This window comes from Petromyzon marinus, chromosome 15 (genome assembly GCF_048934315.1).
Source record: "Petromyzon marinus isolate PM22_M1 ecotype Great Lakes invasive population chromosome 15, UKy_Petmar_22M1.pri1.0, whole genome shotgun sequence".
NCBI classification, from domain to species: Eukaryota; Metazoa; Chordata; class Hyperoartia; order Petromyzontiformes; family Petromyzontidae; genus Petromyzon; species Petromyzon marinus.
In genome coordinates, this window is record NC_133681.1 from 2,816,175 (window position 1) to 2,837,727 (window position 21,553).

Consider the following 21,553-nt stretch of genomic DNA (forward strand, 5'->3'; position numbering starts at 1 on the left):
CAATCAATTAAGACCGGAAATGGTTTATCAAATCCTTTCAATGATTGCTAAGCCAGAATCCATCTGTCTCTGTATTTGTATTTGTGGATTGCCTCATGAACGAATCTCTCATGGTAGCCAGATGGCTTGCAAAGAGAAGTCAATGTCATGTGAGCCTACTGAATTATAACAGTGATCTGCCACGGCCGAGGTGTTCGTCCTACCGTGTTTAGGTCTGCTTTGTGTCCACGAATGCGGTCTGAGACATGTCGTTTGGTTTCTCCAATGTAACTACTACCACAGAGGCAACTGAGTTTGTAGACGCCAGGGTACTGTATGTCCGGAATCACATCTTTTACAGACAGAACTAGATCACGGATTTTATGTAATGTGTTGAATCGGACCTGGATCTTGTGTTTATTCAAGATTTTGGAGATCTTTTTTGTGATCCCCGCAATGTAGGGTAAAGTGATGGTTTTGAAAGGCTCCTCAAGAGGGTCCTTCTTCATGGTTGGAGTGATAACTTTGCGGATTGTGTAGTCGGAATAACCATTAGCCTTAAAAGCTTGGTGTACGTGCTTGAGTTCACTGGCTATGTGTTCCTGGTCGGATATGCATTGGGCTCTATGGAACAGAGTCTTGATGAGATAATTCTTCTGTGATGGATGGTGGTGGGAATCCGCTTTCAGATAAGCATCCGTATGGGTAGCTTTCCTGTAGACAGAGTGGCTCATTGAACCATCAGGTCTCTTTTTTATTAGGACATCCAAAAAAGGTAGATTGCCATCTTTTTCGACTTCCATGGTAAATCTGATGGCTGGGTGTATGGAATTTATGTGGTCGAAGAATTGGTCTAGAGCAAGCCGGCCATGTGGCCAAACTGTCAAATCACTCTCCGTGGTGCTAACGTCCAAAAAAAATCGCCACTTTTTTTACATTTTCTTGCTGTGGTTTTCACACCTGATGATGATTGCTTGTGTTGCAGTCGAAACGTCGTGATAATTTTATTGTTTTATATTTGTATTATTTTATTGTTTCCCTTCTACGTGACTTTACCGAAAGAACCAAGAATATGAATCCCTGCAGTCACGAAAGCTTTACATCAAAATTTAACTTAAATGAGTTCAGTTCCCGAGGAAGCTCTTCGCATATGTGAAACATCGCGCCAAAGAAATCGGAACACAGCCCTTATAACGCAGCGGAGAGCTGTACAGCGGAAATGCATAAAACCTTCCGCAGTAGTTTCACTCCTGTTTGTTGTACATGTATGACATCACAAATATTATATATCTGCGGAGAGCACGTTACGTTGCAAAGGGCTGACGTGACTCTATTGCAGTTTCTATTAAACCGTTAATATTAAACGAAGATGGAAATACCAGGCAGGTAAATTACTGATACCATCCTGCGTATGTTAATGATGATAATATCATTGAGGTGGAATATTGGTTTCGAAAGTGATTTCAAAAAATGTTTTACAAACAACCTTCTGTGTTCCTGTAAATTCGGAGTTTTATACGAGTGTTCTATCACGAACCACCTGGCTTGAATGGCCCTATTTCGCTGAGCCAGGATATGAAACACCCATCTCTAAACATATACCGCATATAGACACGAACCGTTAATTAATTTTGTTCATAAATCGCACGCCTGATCGGGGAATCGGTAAGCAACACCAATATGCCTTAGCGACGTTTTCTTTGCTAGTATGTTTATGCTGACGTCTGTTGTACAAAACAAAATAACAACCACTTTCGTGATGACAGTGCATTGACTTAAAGCAGCATCTGTGTGCACGTGTAACATTTATCTTGAACAAAATGCACAAACGTGTGATTGCATTGCGTGCTTGTACTGTGTGTGTGTATATATACACACGAGCCATTGAACCTGAGCAATAAATCATCTTCGCTCATTACCTTTATTATTCCAGACAATGTGTATGTGGCCATTTTCACCTACACGGCCTTGTACAACGACGACATGAGCTTCAACAAAGGCCAGAGGATGGTGGTCCTTGATAGGTAAGTCACCGAAACGACATTGAGATGAATCGTTGAACAAATAATGCCGTAAAAGCACACACACTCGAAATAATGATAATAACAACAACAGTTCCTTCGCTGATCGACTGAATCAGAATCTTTAATTCGACTGGAGGAATCCGATGAGCTTTGAAGCTCTCTTTGCCAGTTTCGCAGATGTCCAGTAGCTTCTGGACGACGGTGTCTCCGCACCAGGTCGATCTTAGGGGGTTGGTTTGATCATAGTTCACGCTCGTCGGTATGGGATTCGCGCAGGGGTGGGCGAGGACGGGGAAGGGGGTGGTGTCCAGGATTAAGTTCCATTTCGTTTGCCACCGATTTTGGCCGTGACCGGGAATTCAACTCTGGCCCAGCGCGTTCCGAGCGTAGTGCACCGATTCACCGCAACTCGACCCCGAATCTAGGAATTACGTTGCGCTGCAATGCATTTGACTCACTTTGCCAGCAAATGAAACGTCGTGAGAATATTACTGTGTTATTTTATTTTATCAATTTATTATTTTATTCTCATTCTACGTGACTTTACCGAAAGAACCAAAGAAGATGAAATATATAATGCGCTCGTCCCGTAGCATGACCTTGTTTAAATGGTGGGTAAACAATTTATGGGGCGCATGAAACAGTCAATAAGCAAAAGTTTAACAATAGTTAAATGCCAAAACAGAATGAGTAACAGTAGTTCTGTTTTTTTTCTATCATGCATTTTCCTCTCACCCCCCCCCCCCCCCCCCCTCAATGCCGTGGGGCAGAATATACATTTGATCATGATGTTTAATCTTCTCACCGTTATCCCTTTAACAGATCAACAGACTGGTGGAAGGTTCGGTTCATCAGCAGTAATCGGGAAGGTTTCATCCCGAGTAACTACGTGGTGCCAGCGAACTCTGTTGAGAAAGAAGAGTAAGTGACAACACGAACGAGTTCGTCTTCGCATTTAAAGCTTTCGTGACTGCAGTGATTCATATTCTCGGTTCTTTCGGTAAAGTTACGTTGAAGGGAAACAATAAAATATAAAATAGGTGCGTGACTTTACCGAAAGAACCAAGAATATAGTTCGTCTTCGTGAATGCATTACTTCTACCTATTGTGCTGTGTGGATTTAGGGGCCGTCCATAAATGACGTCACGCACCTGAGGGGGGGGGGGGGTCAGACATTTGTGACGATGTGTGACGAGGGGGGGGGGGGTGAGAAATGTGACGTCACATCAAAATGCGCAACTTTAAATAAATATACATAATAAAGGTTTTTTGGGTTAGATCGCGTTTATTTATAAATGTGTCGTAACCCTCCACCACCCGACACGGCCAATCAGCAAAAAAAGTGTCACGTTGACAAAAGACAAATAATTCACTACTTCAGCCCACCGGTGTGTTGAAGAGTTAAGCCACATTTACAGTTTGAGTACGACGTTTCGCTGGTAAATACATCCAGCATCATCGGGCAATTCGCCAGAATGGTAAAGCCCTCGCTTGCTCCCGGTTTTTATATAGAGCAGCAGGGTGACGTCATCACTTAACTCATATCAGGTGCAGTGATTAGAGGCGGAGGGGGGGTATTGTAATTATATAATCGATTAGTAATCAGTCATTGGTTATGATTAGTAATGAGTTGTAGATTAGTAATTCTTTAAATGTAATATGTATTATTTAATACTACGCTTCCAGGCCGCACTAAGCCGGTAGCTGTCAGAGCGATTAAAGTTATTCTTGTTCCTCTCAATTTCAATGGATTCTCTAATTAGTCTTTGCCAGTAATAATTAGTTTTACACACCACTGCAACATTGTCAAAATCAATTGAGTGTCCTTGTTGACAAGCATGTTCTGCCACTGCCGACAGTTGTGTTTGAGATAATTTAATATTTCTCTGATGTTCTTTTAGTCTTACGCTGATGTTACGTCCCGTCTGCCCAATGTAGCAGCTGCCACATGAACAATTAATCCGATATACACCTTCTGTTGATAGTTTAGGTAATGCATCTTTAGTGCAAGATACTAGTTTTTGAATTTTGTGTACTGTATTTTGTGTACTGTATTAAATAAATATAGACAACACGTTCTACTTAATTAAATAGACTTTTTAATAAATGTTTTCTCCTACAACATCAGAGTGCAGCGCCACATTAAATACACACTACAATGACAATAGTTTAAAGCGAGTTGAAGCATGTGTTTTTTTTTGGGGGGGGGCAGAGTTTTGTGACGTCATATTTGAGGGGGGGGGGTCTGACTTTTTGTGACGCCGTGTGACGAGGGGGGAGGGGGGGTCAAAAATCGTCCAAAATCGCGTGACGTCATTTATGGACAGCTCCTTATAATCAACAAGAGCCCCTCCCCACCTCCTCCTCCTCCTAAAAAAAACACGATGTGTTAATTTCTTAAGCAATTTTAACTCTATGCTACCTATGAATGGCGTATGTTTTTGCCCCGTTCGCAAAGTGAAATATGCTTATTTGTTGGCGTTTGATTTCAGGTGGTTCTTCAAGAACACGAGGCGAAGCGACGCTGAAAATCTTCTGCTGTTAAAAGGGAACACCAACGGCTCCTTTCTGATTCGCGACAGCGAGACTGTGAAAGGTATTCCTCATGCTTTACTACTGCCAATGCAGCGCCCGGCCACGCCTCCAGCAGTATTTATGGTGACCCACTCATATAATAATTCACTAGGTAAGCTGCCGTGTCCTCATGGTCAGCCGTTCGCGCAATCGACTTCGCAATCCAGAGTTCGCCGGTGCTATGTTGAAACAACGGTGAAAGGCGTTTTTATTGTCATCTCCTCCCATACACATCTGTCGACGATGCAGTCATAATAAGTAATTAAATAAAAAAAACACGCTTTTATGAAATGTACCGTACTAGTAATTGAAGAACTCCACGACTCCAGGAAGTGGCCCCGTAGCTTGCCACAACGTAAGGGGACCGTGGTGATTTACAGCCAACGGCAGTTGAGCGTGGACAATTATTACACCCAAGGTGAAACATAACATATACAAAATAATGTTACATTTTTTTTACATGATAGAATATAGTATTGTCATCAGTATGACATAAGTATACCAAGTTTGTAGTCGATACCACATTGGGAAGAGGGTTAACAACGAGTTACGAGGATTTTAGGATACAACAACAGCCAGAGTGAGTTAAATGAAAGCGTGTAAAAAAGCAAAAGGCGCACCGCTGTTAGTCGATCAGCAGCAAGTCGTTTGCGGTTGAAACAAATCCTGGGTCCTCCCAACCTCTTCGTAGATGTCTGGCCGGCATGGGAAGAGCCCCTCCCCACCTCCTCCACCTCCTCCTCCTCCTCCAATATGTCAAACTGCCAAGAGAGCAGAGCCATGCGCGTGCGACAGCAACGCAGTTTGGCTCCTGGCGCCTTTGCTGGCAGTAGCAGCGAAGGCCGGATTGCTGTCGTGCAGAGAAAGCTGCGGCCGAAACATTTTGGGCACAGTCTATTGCGACCGAAGGCTAAGAGAGGAAGGGCCACAATGCACCAAAGTCGTCGGCTCGAAATGTCTCCTTCTGTTTTGCCCAGAAACAAGATACCACGTGCACTGATTTGCCTTTTTGCATACACAAGCCTGAACGCCAATTGATCATTCTCGTTGATAATCTAACAGTGAACTCCTGTACTTTGGTTATGGCCAGAATTTTTGCAATGACCAAGGGAAGGAAACAGGCACATAAATACGTAATCTAAAGATCGTAACTGAATACATACTGCATAGGGTGGAGTACCAATAAAAACACCACGAATTCCAGCACCGTAGAGAGATTCCTGTTCTGAATTATATCGCGAAATGATAGCGACGATGGTGATGACGTGTTTGCACCTCCTCTGTATTCACAGACAGCTACTCTCTGTCGATACGCGATGGACAAATGGTGAAGCATTACAAGATCCGCCGCATGGACAACGGAGGGGTTTACATCTCAACGCGCAATGTCTTCCAAAGCTTGCACGAACTCGTCAGCTATTACCAGAGTACGTGCATCATTGCTCATTCATCATATCTCTTCGTAAACCTTTCACAGCCACACTTTATTTGGACAACAAAAAAAAACAATCACAAAATTATACTATTTGGTTATTTCGGTAAAGTCACGTAGGTAAATAAATTGAAATTGAAATGAAGACAACTAAGTTAAATCACGACATTTCGTTTTCATTTTATGGATCCTTGCAGTCACGAAAACTTCAAATCTAGAAGGAAAATTATGTTTTCTTGAATCTTGACAGATCTGCAGTTTAGCCAGGATAAGGTAGTACAGAGATGGATTGAATGTGTCTGGAGTTTTCAATGTTATCCCCGCATATGCATGGGTTTAATCTGGTATCCTCCAACAAGCCAAAGACTCATGAATAGAAATTGGACAACCATCTTAGTGTAGGACCCTCCTGAAATAGAATAGTGGGTATCCGTGAGGCTTTCCTGGTTATTCGGCATGCTATATTTCCACGAAACATGAAGACACTGCTGACTGCAAAACTCTGCCCGTTGATCCAGAGCGATACCGTCAGACCTCTGACACAACCCATCGAAGAGCTCATATTTTTTGCCAATCCTCAAATGTTTTCGCTGCCAATTAAATCTACAAACGATTTCAAGACCAGCCTTCCTCTTTAAAAAAAATATTCTCGATGGACACTGGACTCTGCACTCCAGCAACCATTTCCTCTTGGTAAAACCTACGTTTAACTCCCTAAGTTAGGTGGCTCCTCCTCAATGGCGGAGCCAGGATTTTCAGGTAGGGGGGCAACCCCTCCAGCAATGAAAAATGAAAGAGGAGTTGTTAGTAAGTAAGGAGTTGTTAGTAAGGAGTTGTTAGTAAGTAAGGAGTTGTTAGTAAGTAAGGAGTTGTTAGTAAGGAGTTGTTAGTAAGGAATTGTTAGTAAGTAAGGAGTTGTTAGTAAGGAGTTGTTAGTAAGGAGTTGTTAGTAAGTAAGGACTTGTCCCTTGCGTTTTATTCGACGTGTGCGCGGCGATGGCACAGCCATCGATCGAGAGTCGAGTTTGAACCGCGTCGTGTGATCGCCATCGCGCTCGCTGAAGGTGTCGATGCCTTCAGGGAAGTCGTGGACTCTGTGTACGCAACTGCGCACAATTCTGAGTCACTTATAACCGCTTTGCCGTTACATGTTGCCAATTATGGACTCAGACTATTGTCCTATCATCTCATAGAGTCCGTGGCATGTAATAATATGCTACACAGTGGCAGTGGGGGTCGCAAAATTCCGATTTATATTACTAATAAACCCCAATGATCCGATCGAAATTATGAATTTCGATCGGATAATTGGGGGGGGGGAGCGGGGGGCACGTGCCACCCCACCCCCCACCCCCACTGGCTCCGCCAGTGCTCCTCCTCATGCGCTGTCTCAAGAGTTTGGCAATCACCCTCCCCAGTCACCTGCACTTCTAATCACCTCCCACACCTTGCCATGCGCGTCTGCCCGTGCTCGCCAGAGCTGCCATCGGTTTTCAGTTGCCGGACGAATGCGATGCGAGGTCGCACTCACTGCACGCAAAGTTCGTGCCACAAATGAAGCGCAGTAACCTTGCTGACCTGGTCGAGGAGCATGAGCCATCATGCGGACTCATCGAGGCCTTTGGCTGCTGGCCATCAAACAAAGACGGTCACCGTCTTCGTTCGATGACGCGCTTTCAGATGCGCTTCTGCGGCGGTCTGGAACGCTCTTCATTCCGATGTTAGGAGGCCACTGGAGCTATGCACCTTTAAACCATCTAGATTGAAAACGAATTTCTTTAGAACGTATGGTGCGAAAGAAGTTCAACATCGTGCGTCCATTAAGGCCTTTTCTCATGTTTTTCTGACAAGTGACCTATCCCTACTTATCAATATTGTGCACTGCTGCCAACGTAGTGTCACCCATAACATTGATTCTGCTGTAGTTTTATTCCTAATACTTTCTCGTGCCCGATTAATGTTTTTTTTTTCTTTTCATCAACACACTTTTCTACTTGCAGGCACCGACGCTGGGCTCTGCCAGCGATTGAAAAAGCCTTGTCAGAGTGTGACTCCAGCCCAGCCGTTTGAACATAACACGTGGGAGATCGATCGACGCGACCTCAAAGACATCGAAAAGCTTGGAAGCGGACAGTTTGGAGAAGTCTGGTTGGGTAAGAGAAATATCAATGAACACGCCACTCAATTCTTCCGCATCTTAACTGCATGAAAAAAATATCTATAATGTACCTTCACCATTCTCAGCACGCATCTGGATTCGTGCGCACACGCACACCCAAGTTCTTATTAACAGATTCTTCCAAATGGATGGCTACCGACTGTGAGAGCAGTTCTGGACTGCCGTTTTGTGTTCCTCAATGTTTGCCAATGTTGACTGTGAAGCATTCACCATGATAATCCCCACAAGACAAACATTCCATAAGGGAATTATCACGTCGGGAGCGGAGTTGTCAGGACTGGGTTTCGGGGTGGCCATGTCATATCAAAGCGCCTACCAATCCATCCTCCACTGAATTCCCGAGTCAAATATTGCCAAATTGCGAGGGCGTAATGTGCCTGAGCCCCATCTTGCTGCAAGGATGCACGTTGCAAAGGGACGTTGTGGCCACCCTGTACACATATTTACAGCAACTGTTGGGAATCGTTTGGCCATACTTCACCTCGCTGGTCAGTGCGAGTTTCGTGACGGGGGCAAGCCAGTACAAGATCAGATATCGCTTAACACTCTTAGCCGTAGGCAATCAAATCGAACCCGGGTGTATTTCTTCCTATCGCAGTGGCTCGTGCGCCGTGCCACCGCTCCGCATTATGTACCGTAGGTTTAAGTATTGAGAAAACTAATTAAAAAAAAAACTCGTTTCTTTAGAAGTGTATTTTTGTGTTTAGTTTGTTATCCTTCACCCCCCCCACCCCACCACCGGCATCTCCGATTAGCACGGTTTGTCTACGTACGATGCGAAAGAAGTTCAACGTGCATGCATACATGCATACATACGCACGCGGGGGCATAAGAATCGGTTACAATGTGTCGGCACGCAGCCCTCTACAAGCAGAACATGAAGGTGGCGGTGAAGAAACTGCGAGAGGGAAGCATGTCCTGCGAAGCCTTCCTCGGCGAGGCCAACATTATGAAAACTCTGCGGCACGAGCGCCTCGTGCAGCTGTACGCGGTCGTGTCTTCGGAGCCCATCCTCATCATCACCGAGTACATGGAGAAAGGTCGGCGCTCTTTGCCCACACCGGCAGGCGCGTTCGCAACCGAGCGAACCGCGCGCGTACAAGGGCCGCGTGGTTTTTGTCGCCGTCGTTGTTGTGGCGATTGTGCGCCTGATGGCTGTCGGATCGAAAACTATTGCGACCGAAGGCTAAGAGAGGAAGGGCCACAATGCAATACAAAAGAATAGAGAGGGGGGGAAAAATGACATTCTCCAGGAACTGCTGCCAGTTATTTTGCGTAATGTCACAAAGGGACGAGAGGGGCTTTGGCACGTGTCCGGGTGTTGTTTGAAACTCACGATGGTGACTGCCGGACAAAGCCGAGACAACACAATGGAAACTTAATGGCTTTGCATATGACTCACGAGGCCAACCTTGTCTGCACAGTGATTTTCCGAACTTTGGCCAGACATGGACTCTACGAGTGTGTGTGTGTATGTGTCTACGAGCAATCGCCTCCGATTAGCAGGTTTGGCTATGCATACGGTGCGAGAGAAGTTCAACATGCATACATACAGTAACTCTATACAGACATTGACCCTATGGGTGTGTGCGTATATCTCTATGCGTTACGCTATACAGACATTGCCCCTATGGGTATGTGTGGGCGACTTTGTCAAGTCCTTGAAACCGGTTTGGTGACTGCTCGCAACCCCCTTTTGCAGGCGCGTCCGCGTATAGGCGATTCGATTGTACTGCAATAAAGCCCCTTGGGACTGATCGCTCAGGTGTTGGACCCGGCCGAAGATGCGTGCAGTGTGCGCACGGCGTCGAGGCCGGCCTCCATCAGTGTTGCTCGCTGACTCCGCCGTGGACATGTCACCGACAGGGAGCATGCTGGACTTCCTGCGGAGTGAGGAAGGGAGAGAGGTGCTGATTCCGAGGCTCATCCTCATGGCGGCAGAGGTGAGGCGCATTCGCCGATGTTGGGAGTTATATCGTCGAGTTGCATGATCAGTAGAACCCCTTCTGAACGACCACCCCTGTTAATGACTAATCACAGTTGACGACGGGCCTCCGTAGAGCCCAATGTGTAGTGTATAGTGTAGTGTATAGTAGTGTAGTGTATAGTAGTGTAGTGTATAGTAGTGTAGTTTATAGTAGTGTAGTGTATAGTAGTGTAGTGTATAGTAGTGTAGTGTATAGTAGTGTATAGTAGCGTAGTATAGTAGTGTAGTGTATAGTGTAGTGTATAGTAGTGTAGTGTATAGTAGCGTAGTGTATAGTAGTGTAGTGTATAGTGTAGTGTATAGTAGTGTAGTGTATAGTAGCATAGTTTATAGTAGTGTAGTGTATAGTGTAGTGTATAGTAGTGTAGAGTATCTTAACGACCACCCCTGTTAACGACTAATCACAGTTGACGACGGGCCTCCATAGAGCCCAATGTGTAGTGTATAGTGTAGTGTATAGTAGTGTAGTGTATAGTAGTGTAGTGTATAGTGTAGTGTATAGTAGTGTAGAGTATCTTAACGACCACCCCTGTTAACCACTAATCACAGTTGACGACGGGCCTCCATAGAGCCCAATGTATAGTGTATAGTGTAGTGTATAGTAGTGTAGTGTATAGTAGTGTAGTGTATAGTGTAGTGTATAGTAGTGTAGAGTATCTTAACGACCACCCCTGTTAACCACTAACCGCTTAACGACGGGCCTCCATGAAGCCCAATGCATTCGCTTACAGGCCATTTCCCCTGTTAACGACGGGTTAATCAATTAATGCATGGATTAACCATGTTTCTTTAACTATTATGTGTTTAAAATGTTGTTAGTATCTTTATGCGTTAACATCTATCTTTAAAATATGACAAAGTACTTTTTTTGGGTTAAAAAGGGGTAACTTTCGGTGTCATCGAAACGAATGAAGCCTTGAACGTGTCTTTCCCTTCCTCGCCTAACGACCGGTTTCTTGGAACCAATTACCGTCGTTAGAATGTTCTGCATCACACGTGACCTCGAGGAAACCACATCCATCACCTGGTGTTTGACAACAGAGCTGTGCGCATACACGTGCGCTCGAATTTGAACGGGCGGTTTTGGGGAAAAAAATCATTTAGGTCTTCCCTTTGAGATGAAAGTGTATTATTTTAAATGCAAAAAGTCCGATTTAAAATGATCATGATATGAGGACAATGTAATTTGTACCAGTGCAGCTCAATTAAGAATGGGCCACATGCCATTGGCCTAGTATCTTTGTTGATTGAGGATGTTGGAATATCATGAATTCTGAGTGTGTGGTTCGCACCTATGTATGTTGATCTTCTTTCGCACCGTACGTAGCCAACCGTGCTAATCGGAGGTGCGGGGGAAGGACAACAAACTAAACACAAAAAGCAGCTCTAAAGAAATGAGTTTTCAACCGAGATTATTTAAAAGTGCACAGCTCCCGAGTGGCTTCCTAATATTGGAAGGAAGAGCGTTGCAGACGCCCGCAGATGGGCGTCTGAAGGTGCGCAATGTTGGCGACCACCGTCTTTGGCCACGCGCGTGACCTAGCGATCCGTTGGGCAGGTCGCCGATGGCATGCATCACCTGGAGAAGATGCGTTACGTCCACCGAGATCTGCGGGCGGCAAATGTGCTGGTGAACAGCTTGCTGAACTGCAAGGTTGCCGACTTTGGGCTGACACGCATCGTCGAAGATAACGAATACACGTCCAAAGCAGGTCAGCGCCATTCGCTCGTGATAGCAATGAGGAATTTGCATTTATTGGGAGCTTTTAGTGGCCCATAATCTCAAAGGGCCTTTTTACGTCTCATCGTAATCATTTCAATGTCCAGCTATCGTTTTCTTTTTTTAAGCAAAGAGGCCATCTGATTGACAGGTGCCCGCGTGTGGCACTATGTCAGAATGTCAGAATATTTATTTCAGAATTAGAAGATCTATTTATACTGGGGGAATCCGATGGCGCTATACAGCTATTTTTTTTCACAGATGGCATCACACGTTGCAATGCAATGGTGTCTCCAAGCTGCAAGTGAGGCCATAGACTCTTAGCAGGGTGGCGGTGATGCTCTTAGCTATATCAATTCGCAAAGTAGAGAATCAATTTAATAATATGTCAAAATATGTATCATGACACCGGCCCGCATGGAATCATGTGACGGGGCCTTTAATGCCCGCTGCGATTTCAACGGCGCACATTTATGTTGAACCAGGGCGGTCGAGGATTTGATCGGCAAACCTCTGCGATGTGGGAAACACCGATACCGCTCGGCCACTTAGACATTTTCAGCACCACCAGTTAAACTGACAATTGCAAACAGATAGAGCTATACAGTATATAATATACATTCATATTGTGCGTTTTTACTTGGCAGGTACCAAATTCCCAGTCAGATGGACAGCACCAGAGGCGATGCATTTTGGCCACTTCACCACCAAGTCTGACGTGTGGTCGTTCGGGATCCTCCTCACGGAGATGATCACTTATGGAAAGATCCCATATGCAGGTAAGGATGTCATGCCAAATGTTAACTTGAGACCTGTAGGGATTTTCAACACAGCTCAGTTTGGGTGTGGACTACATTTCATGCGTTGAGAGCGTTATGCCTTTTTGTTTACGTACGGGGAATATTTTTTGCTTGCGTTGTATAATCAACTTCACGGTACTGTACCGAGGCCTGCAACCTTTTCGGCCGGCCATGATGTCGAAGACAATTTATTGCTATTGTTTGTTGTACATTTCTAGACTTTTGTTGGTAACGGCTGCAAAATAAAATCCGGTGCTCTTTTGTTGTTGTCGCCATCATCACATTGAACGTTGCTGCCACCGCTTATCCCTCTCAAGGTCTACCCTGCAGATATCGCGACAGAGTTGTTAACGGAGTGGCGTGGCATTGAAGTGAAATCTTGCAGGCAGTGGATAATTTGCATACCCTGAAAGTGTCTAAAGGTTGCCTACAGTTCAACTTTTTTTTTTTTTACAGCTGACTGGGTGCATGATTCTGTCGTGCTCTGCGGTCGTGTGAGGGTCCACTGATAAATGCAATAAAAGTGTTCATCAGGCACGGTAGACTTATCGGCAATTGTAAATTTTAACTTACACGCCGCAATGATTGCCTTAATCTAAGCAAGGCGAAAAGGAATGGACGCTAATCTCGCCAGGGTTACATGTTAGCATGAGAAGCTCGGTTATGAGTCTTAGTGTTCAAGATGTTTCGTTTAACACATTGTAACCAAGGCAATGAATGCCATGAAAGCATCTGGCTTTGCAGTAAAATGCTGTACGCAAGGAAGTTGAATAGGGGGTGTGGGTTGCAGTAGCGGGGAGCGGTAGTGTAGCAGTTAGTGGGCTGTTTTACAAGCCAGGTGACGCGGGTTCGATTCCCGCTCACGGCCAACATCAGTGGCAATGATCTGAACCGGTCCTAAGCCTCCCGAAGATCGACTCAGCCTCAAATGAGTAACTGGTGCGGTGTGTAAACATCACACTGCCAGGGAGACAAAGGCGGCCGGGCATGATGCTGGCCACCTAGCATCATGCCCGGCGACCCGAGTTTGATATTGTGGCTACAGCTAACTTTAGTGGCTGAGTGATTTTCAACCATTTGTTCAGGGCCAACAGTGGAGGTAAACATTGCCCCATACTTTTTGGAGCAGTGATTTGCTTTGACATGACCTTCAGTAAAGCCCACATACAGTCGTGTGTGTATATATGTTCTGTGTCTCTGTATACAAATAAAATATTGATAGATATTAGCCTATTGGCTTTCCAGACCAAAGTTATCCAGTAACATTTGTTCAAGCAAAGCAAGCTCTGAACAGGTTTCAACTCCTGGGCTTCATCAGCAGTCAGGACTTGGTTTGCCAGATGATATTTTGGCAAGAGGGCTTCATCTAAACGATGAACCCTGTTCAACACACACACACACACACCTGTATATAAAACCCAAAACGAATGATGTGTCATTGTGGAGCATTATGGGGTGATAACATATACCAACTAACCCTCTGTTCTGTATCTCCACACATTTGTGATTCGTCTCCCTTCAGGAATGTCACACCAGCAACTGATCTCGAACCTGGATAAAGGATTCCGCATGCCCTGCCCAGCAAATTGCCCAAGCGAACTCTACAATCAGATGTTGCAGTGCTGGAACGAGAGGGCAGAAGAAAGGCCCACCTTTGAGTTCCTGCAGGATATGCTCTACGACTTCCACATTAGCACCGAAGCGCAATATCAGTAGGCAATGCTGGAATAATGCACCGAAAATGTTTACAAAAATGAATATTGATTGTATGTATTGTACGTGTGTTGAACTTCGTTCGCACCGGACGTAGGCAACCGTGCTAATTGGAGGTGCGGGGGAAGGACAACAAACGAAACAGAAACAGCAGTTAGAAAGAAATTAGTTCTCAATGTATATGATTTAAAAGTGCATAGCTCCAGTGGCTTCCTAATATCGGATGGAGGAGCGTTCCAGGCGGCCGTAGAAGCCCATCTGAAAGCGCGCAATGCAGTTTGACCGTCTCTGTTCGATGGTGAGTGTACATGGGTGCAGCTTTGTTAGCATGAGCCCTGCTGCAAAGAATCACAGGCGAGCCTTCCCTGGCCAATAAAATCCCTCTGTGTAGTCTGGTGCCTTAGCCACTCTGGCCCACAGGTGGTGCTGGTGCAGTTGCATCGCCTGTGTTCTCAACAACTATGCCAACTGCGATTGTGGTATTCGATTTTTTTTTCTTTAACCATTTTTCTACATGCATTATTTTGTATAGCACTGATCTCACCTCGTTCAGTGAGATATGTGTGTGGAGAGATAGATAACATTGAGGGGAAGAAAAAAAGAGGCCCCTACATTCGTGAATACATGCAATTAGTGACGTGTTTTTTTTTTTTTAAAGTCATCGTATTTATTCAGCACGGAAAGAAACGGATGGTAATCGGGACGTGTGGCACGTTGCTGCAGGCCAACCGTGCGAGTCGCGTTATGCTGGAATGGGAACGTTTAGAAGTTGTGCCTTCACGGCATTTTTTCCTTGCCACGATTTTGAATCGAGGGGACTGCATCTGAGCGTAGCCTGGCTTGTGGTGATGCGGTTTGGTGGGGAGGGGTGGGGGGGCTTGCGGAGAACAGGGGATATAATTTATTACAAGTTTTACAAGGGAAACCTGGAAGTGACGCCGTTGTCCAAACACGCTGTTGCGTTGTCTTTGCACGCTTTGTGCACACGCGTTGTTTGCCATTTCGATCCCCCCCCCCGTCTCAAAGTGTTACCCAAAGACCGCCGCCCATCTCGAGCGCACAGTCTCAGTACTGCTGCTTCAGTCCACGACGGTCATTGATTTGCCGCAGATAATAAGAAGCGGGCATTGCTTTCAATGCTGCCGTACGTCCCCCTCCCACACACAGGGGAAGTGTTTTGTTGTTGTTGGAGCACTACAAATGCTGTCTCCAGGCAAGAGGTGTGCACAAATGTGGCGGCGACACTTAACTCGTACTAAATGGAGAAGAAAAATGAGAATGATAATTACCACTCAGCATGATTTTTTTTGTTACTTGAGGTGAAAGGATAAGATGGTTTCTTTGGTTGATTTCTAAAAGAAAATAGCAGTGTGAATGGTGTTATTGTAAGGGTTACGATAACCCATATTTATCCATGGGTCTGGTCCAACCGGCCCTTAAAAATAAAATAAGAAATCCCATATGCCATTAAAAAAAATGTAACATTAATTCAATTACACCGATATAACTTAACACGCGTAGTTGATAACACTAACGTTGAGGTATTTTTTTTACAAGAATGCTTGAGGCTTTTAGAGGTTCGACGATTTCTTTAACGTTCCAAGTCTACTCAAGAATATTTATTATTGAGCAAAGGTTTTGTTTTACTCAAAAACATTAATCCGAATGGTCTGTTCAATGATCAAAACTGGAATTTGATTGAAATTGATTGAGGCTAAACCTTCGGGATTCCACTGTACTGTATATACGTGCTAGAGACGTTTGTGTAGGCACACCCATACACACTTTTATCCGTCAAATCTGAACTATGTTCCGACAAAATTGTGAATATAACCACATACAGTAAGCACAACGCATATGCTGTAATATGTATCTATGATACCGATCTGAATTGTTATCACGTCTCCTCTCGTCAATACATTTTATAAGCTACAATAAAAAAATAAGTCTTAAAAAAAAGAGTATTCGCGTGTTGATACATATTTTCTACACCCGTGGAATCGTTCATTCCAAATGATTAAAGTGTGATGATATCAGAATCTGTAAATATATAAAATGTCATTGCGATGCGTCGTTTGCAAACTTGAATACAACGTAATACACTAAGCTCACGTTCGTGTTTTTTTCTTGTCATTTGGTATAAGATTTGTGTCTCGTTTTAAAATGTCCCATTCGTTGCTTTTTGTTATTTTACAACTAATACATTTTGCACAAATGAGAGAGAAAATATATATATACTGTAGACGCAGGTGATGTCAAGAAAAAATATAATCAATAAGAGTTTTTTAGGATTAGATTGCGTAAAAATATTAACGTGTCATTAAACCCGCCACCACCCGACACAGCCAACTAGTAAGGGTTTTCACGTAAACAGAACGTGACCAATTCGTCACTAGTACAGCACACCGGTGTGTTGGAGAGCCAAGCCACAACATTTACAATCTGAGTACGACGTTTCGCACATATACATATTTATGCGATACAACCCAAAAATAAAACCTGTATTAATTATTTTATCGATGATATTGGTCGCGAAAGCCTACGTGTCAAATCAAAAATATAATCACTTGTCGGTGCATTTATGTTGTAATGTATTAAACATTGGCAACAAAACCAACAACTTTAAATTTTGATTTAAAGCTTTCGTGACTACAGGGATTCATATTCTTGGTTCTTTCGGTAAAGTCACGTAGAAGGGAAACAATAAAATATTGTCCTATCATATCGCATTCGTGAACACAAAGCAGACCTAAAACACGGTAGGACCAACATTTCGGCCATGGCAGATCACTGTTATAATTCAGTAGGCTCACATGACACTGACTTCCCCAAGACAGAGGTTCTTTGCAAGCCATCTGGCTACCATGAGAGATTCGTTCATGAGGCTATCCACATATACAAACACAGAGACAATTTCAACCGAGAAGATGAATTATGGCTTAGCAATCATTGGAAGGATTTGATAAACCATTTCGGGTATTAATTGATTGTTCACGCTTACGGTGGCTTTCAGACCGCATCCATTATTTTCGTCTCCCCCCTCCTCTTTTCCGAACATAGATGGACTCGTTCATCTGAACAAACTGTCAAATCGCTCTCCGTGGTGCTAACGTTAAAAATAACCGCCACTTTTTTCAAATAATCTTGCTGTGGTTTTCACACCTGATGATGATTGCTTGTGTTGCAGTCGAAACGTCGTGAAAACCAACAACATCAAAAACCCGAGCTGTCTTACGCAGGTAGGGGGGGCAACCCCTCTAGCAATGAAAAATGAAAGAGGAGTTGTTAGTAAGTAAGGACTTGTCCCTTGCTTTTTATTCGACACGTGTGCGGCGATGGCACAGCCATCGATCGAGGGTCGAATTAGAACCACGTTGTGTGATCGCCATCGCGCTCGCTGAAGGTGTCGATGCCTTCAGAGAAGTCGTGTACTCTGTGTACGCAACTGCGCACAATTCTGAGTCACTTGTAACTGCTTTTCCGTTACTTATTGCCATTTATGGACTCAGACTATTGTCCTATGATATCATAGAGTCCATAGCACATAATAATAATATACTACACACTGGCAGTGGGGGTCGCAAAATGTCAATTTATTACTAATAAACTCCAATGATCCGATCGAAATGAGGGATTTCGATCGGATCATGGGGGGGGGGGGGGGGGGGGCACGTGCCACCCCACCCATCTTTTCTTTAGCATCTCGCTAATTAGCGAAAGGGTGCTCGGTCCATTGACGTCACACGTGGACTTCCTCTGCCGACAGGGCAATAACACACGTGGATGTCAAACACTCCGCCGCACACAACGCCGTCTCTATATCTCTCCCCTTTTTAAACCTCGTAAGGATATTTCATCGACTGTCTTTATGACTTTGGAACTAATTATGGTGCGGCCGATGAGTCCCCACCGACGACTGCTGCCACGCACTGCAAACAGTGAACAAAGACCACCTATTGTGACCTTTAATAGATCTGTTGTGGGTGTGGCAAGTGCTGGTGGCGAGCACTTATAAAGGTCGGTAAGAGGTGCACGATGGGCAGTGTGGCCAGGGCAAGCCTCGTACGCTGCCGCCTCTGTCTTACCAGTGCTGATTATTTCTTATTTTGCTCACATCTCCAGGTATTTTATTTAGTCGACCTTGGGGCAGGCTCAGGACCAGTTCAGATGTCATTTGCCACTGATGTTGGCCTTTGACGACAACCAAAGCCCAAGTAGCTGGGTCTACAGATACTAATATGTGCATCACTCTTCCCCCAAAATAGTTAATAAGAGACAAAGATTTCCCCATATAGCCTTAACAGACTGTTGGGGCAAGTGCTGTGAGCGAGCACCTATGAAGGCCGGAACGCCACCTCTGTCTCCCTAGTGGCGATGTTTACACACCGCACCAGGTACTCATTTGAGGCTGAGTCGCCCAGGACCGGTGCAGATAATCGTCACCGATGCTGGCTGCTGAGCGGGAATCGAACTCGGGTCGCCGGGTTCGCAGAGCAGCGCGCTAATCGCTGCACCACCGCTCCCTACAAAAGCGTTACTATCCACACAAGCGCACACATATTCCTAAGGGCAGTCGACAGACCGCACCAGATAATTACTACCAGCAGCCTTAGCAGAGCCTTCTGGGTTGTCCATCGCGATAACATTTTTAGAAAAGAAAAAATCCGCCTAAAATTTCATTGAGCTAATTCTTTTTTTTATTGACGAATGTGTCTCGCTTTCGTTATTGCTCCGCGGGTAGAGTGTGGTTGGGTGTTTGTGTTGTGTCTTTGTACTCTGGGGATGACAGTTTCGGATGATCCTAGTAGCAAAAGTAGCTACATATTATGTAGCTACGGGCCCCGCACTTTCAAGGGCCCCGCGCTAAATGCTTTCAAGCTCTCAATTCCGGTTCAGTGATTCTGTACTTGCTCTATTACTATAGTACTATACCGCCTTCAACTTTTATGAACGACTGGGTGTTTAAGGTTAGCGATTTGTCGTATTATCTGGCTGTATAGCAAATAAAAAGATACAATTACTTTACTGTGCAAGTAAAACATTTTATAGTTTACATTTATGTTTGTTTTTTAAGGCCCCATTATACCATATGCTACAGGCCATGCCACTTGCTTCATCCGGCACTGGGGGAGCGGTAGCGTGGCGATTAGCGCTACGCTGCCCTACGAACCCGGCCACCCGAGTTCGATTCCTGCTCACGGCCAACAGCGGTGACGATTATACGAACCGGCCCTGGGCCTCCCCTAGGTCGACTCAGCCTCAAAATGAGTACCTGGTACGATGTATAAGCGTCGCCACTGGGGGAGACAAAGGCGGTCAGGAATTTGCGCTGGTCACCCCACCCCCTCCTCGTGTGCCGTGCCGGTAGCCTTCATAGGTGCTGCTACTCGCTAACAGCACTTGCCCCAAAATTCTGTTACAGGCTACACGGGGGATCTTTGTTTTTGTACTCGCTAACAGCACTTGGCTCACTAGGCAAAGTGGGCTATACATGTGACGATTGCCTTTGTTCCGTAGCCTCACCACAAGAGGGCGATCATGAATTATTTTCCACATTTAGAGATGACATCATTGAGAACGTGACGTTCCCATTGCTCCCACGACTCGGCATGACTGCCAATGAAGCCGATTCACAGTGATTGGGAATAGTTTAATGGGGAATGCTTCATGATGCAGAAAATTACCCCGTCATGTTTTTTTGTAAACATATTTTTTTCAGTAACAAAATTGACAAAGTTGCTTTCATTGATGATTGTCAGCAATAAACGATTGTATTAGGGTTGCCCTGGGACATATCGTGGGAAGAAGATATCATAATACAGGAGGGAGAAATACGTGTAAATGCATTGTTTTGACAAGTGAATTGTTATGACTTGTCTTAACTGTTGTATTGTTGTGCGTCGTCGTGACGGATGTATTGTTGTGCCTTGTGACAAAGGCTGGGACGTTTACGAATGTCCTGGTAAGACTGACAGATTTCCACGACAGCAGCTACCTCAGTCAGATGACGATCTCGAGAAAACCAAGGCAGTTGGAAACCCAAGGTTGTATTGCAACACAACGACGCATTTTATTCCACCCATATAATGCACCAGTTGCAAAGGTATACTGTTGCCATTACTTTAAAAGCTAGGGATATATTTTATTGGCTTTCAATTTTATATAGAGTCTGTCAACTATTACCCACCCGTTCAGGAACTGCATTGAGAATGGCACACCCGGGTTATTTCGGCCATTCCGTTTATGTAAATCCTCCCGTGATGTCTTTAAAAGTTTAAAGATTAATGCGGCAGAGGGTTCTGCAGATTCAGGGAAACGTGTAACTGCTGAATACGCATTCAAATTTATCTCGGATTTATTCAAATCGTTTTGTTTAAATAATTATCTGCTCCAGCAGTCAATCCATTGCTGGAGCAGGGTCTTCTCCCCATGGTCCAGATTATTTCACCACGCTCGTTAGTGGTGGGTTTGTTAAGTTTGGGAGCATAGACGTCGGAGCGTACACGGAGAGTACAGTACAACACATTTTCCAATCACCCTCTTCCTGCCCAACCGCGTAATCCCGCAGCCTATAAAACCGGTGATGCGTAATGGTCGTCAACCCAAAGTATTATCCAGGCTCGAGCCTGCTTAGCTTCTGAAATGTGATACGATCGGGCACATCACGGACACTTTGGTCATAGGCAATGCTGTGAATTATGCAGTACAGTATATGAAATGAATGCTGCACGTGTGCATTACCACTGTCTTGGAATTTTTTTTTAAATTTTAGTCTGCAAACTATGTTTGATTAAAAATAAAAAAGTGCCACATGCGAATTTTACATGTTTACACTTTTACACTTTTACATGCTTACACTTTTACGTGTGTCTGTTTTAAGGCAGTGGTAATGAAGGGAATTATTTAGCTTGTTCACGAATGCTTTATCATTTGTTTGTTTATTGATCTCATCATCTACGCTGCTCTCTATTTATGTAAGAGCACAGAACACAAGCAAGATCACGGGGGGATGGGGCGTATCAAGGGCCAGTGTGCCCTTCATGGCCACGGGCACTTTAAAACAAATATATACGCCACTGAGACACAGTAAGGAGTTTAAATATCCGACTTGTAGTCCAGAACATATTTCCACATCCGGCACATCA

General features: G+C 44.6%; 1 protein-coding gene across 1 annotated transcript; it reads left to right on the top strand.

Annotated features, from left to right (window-relative positions):
- Window positions 1-1,295: 1,295 nt before the first annotated feature.
- On the top strand, window positions 1,296-16,718 carry LOC116942512 (tyrosine-protein kinase HCK-like). Its single transcript, XM_032954510.2, has 10 exons — window positions 1,296-2,003; window positions 2,826-2,924; window positions 4,496-4,599; window positions 5,870-6,004; window positions 8,010-8,162; window positions 9,049-9,228; window positions 10,055-10,131; window positions 11,734-11,887; window positions 12,543-12,674; window positions 14,218-16,718. Exons 1-10 carry the CDS (start codon window positions 1,963-1,965, stop codon window positions 14,409-14,411), a joined length of 1,269 nt encoding a protein of 422 aa, XP_032810401.2. The 5' UTR covers window positions 1,296-1,962; the 3' UTR covers window positions 14,412-16,718.
- The last annotated feature ends 4,835 nt before the right edge of the window (window positions 16,719-21,553 follow it).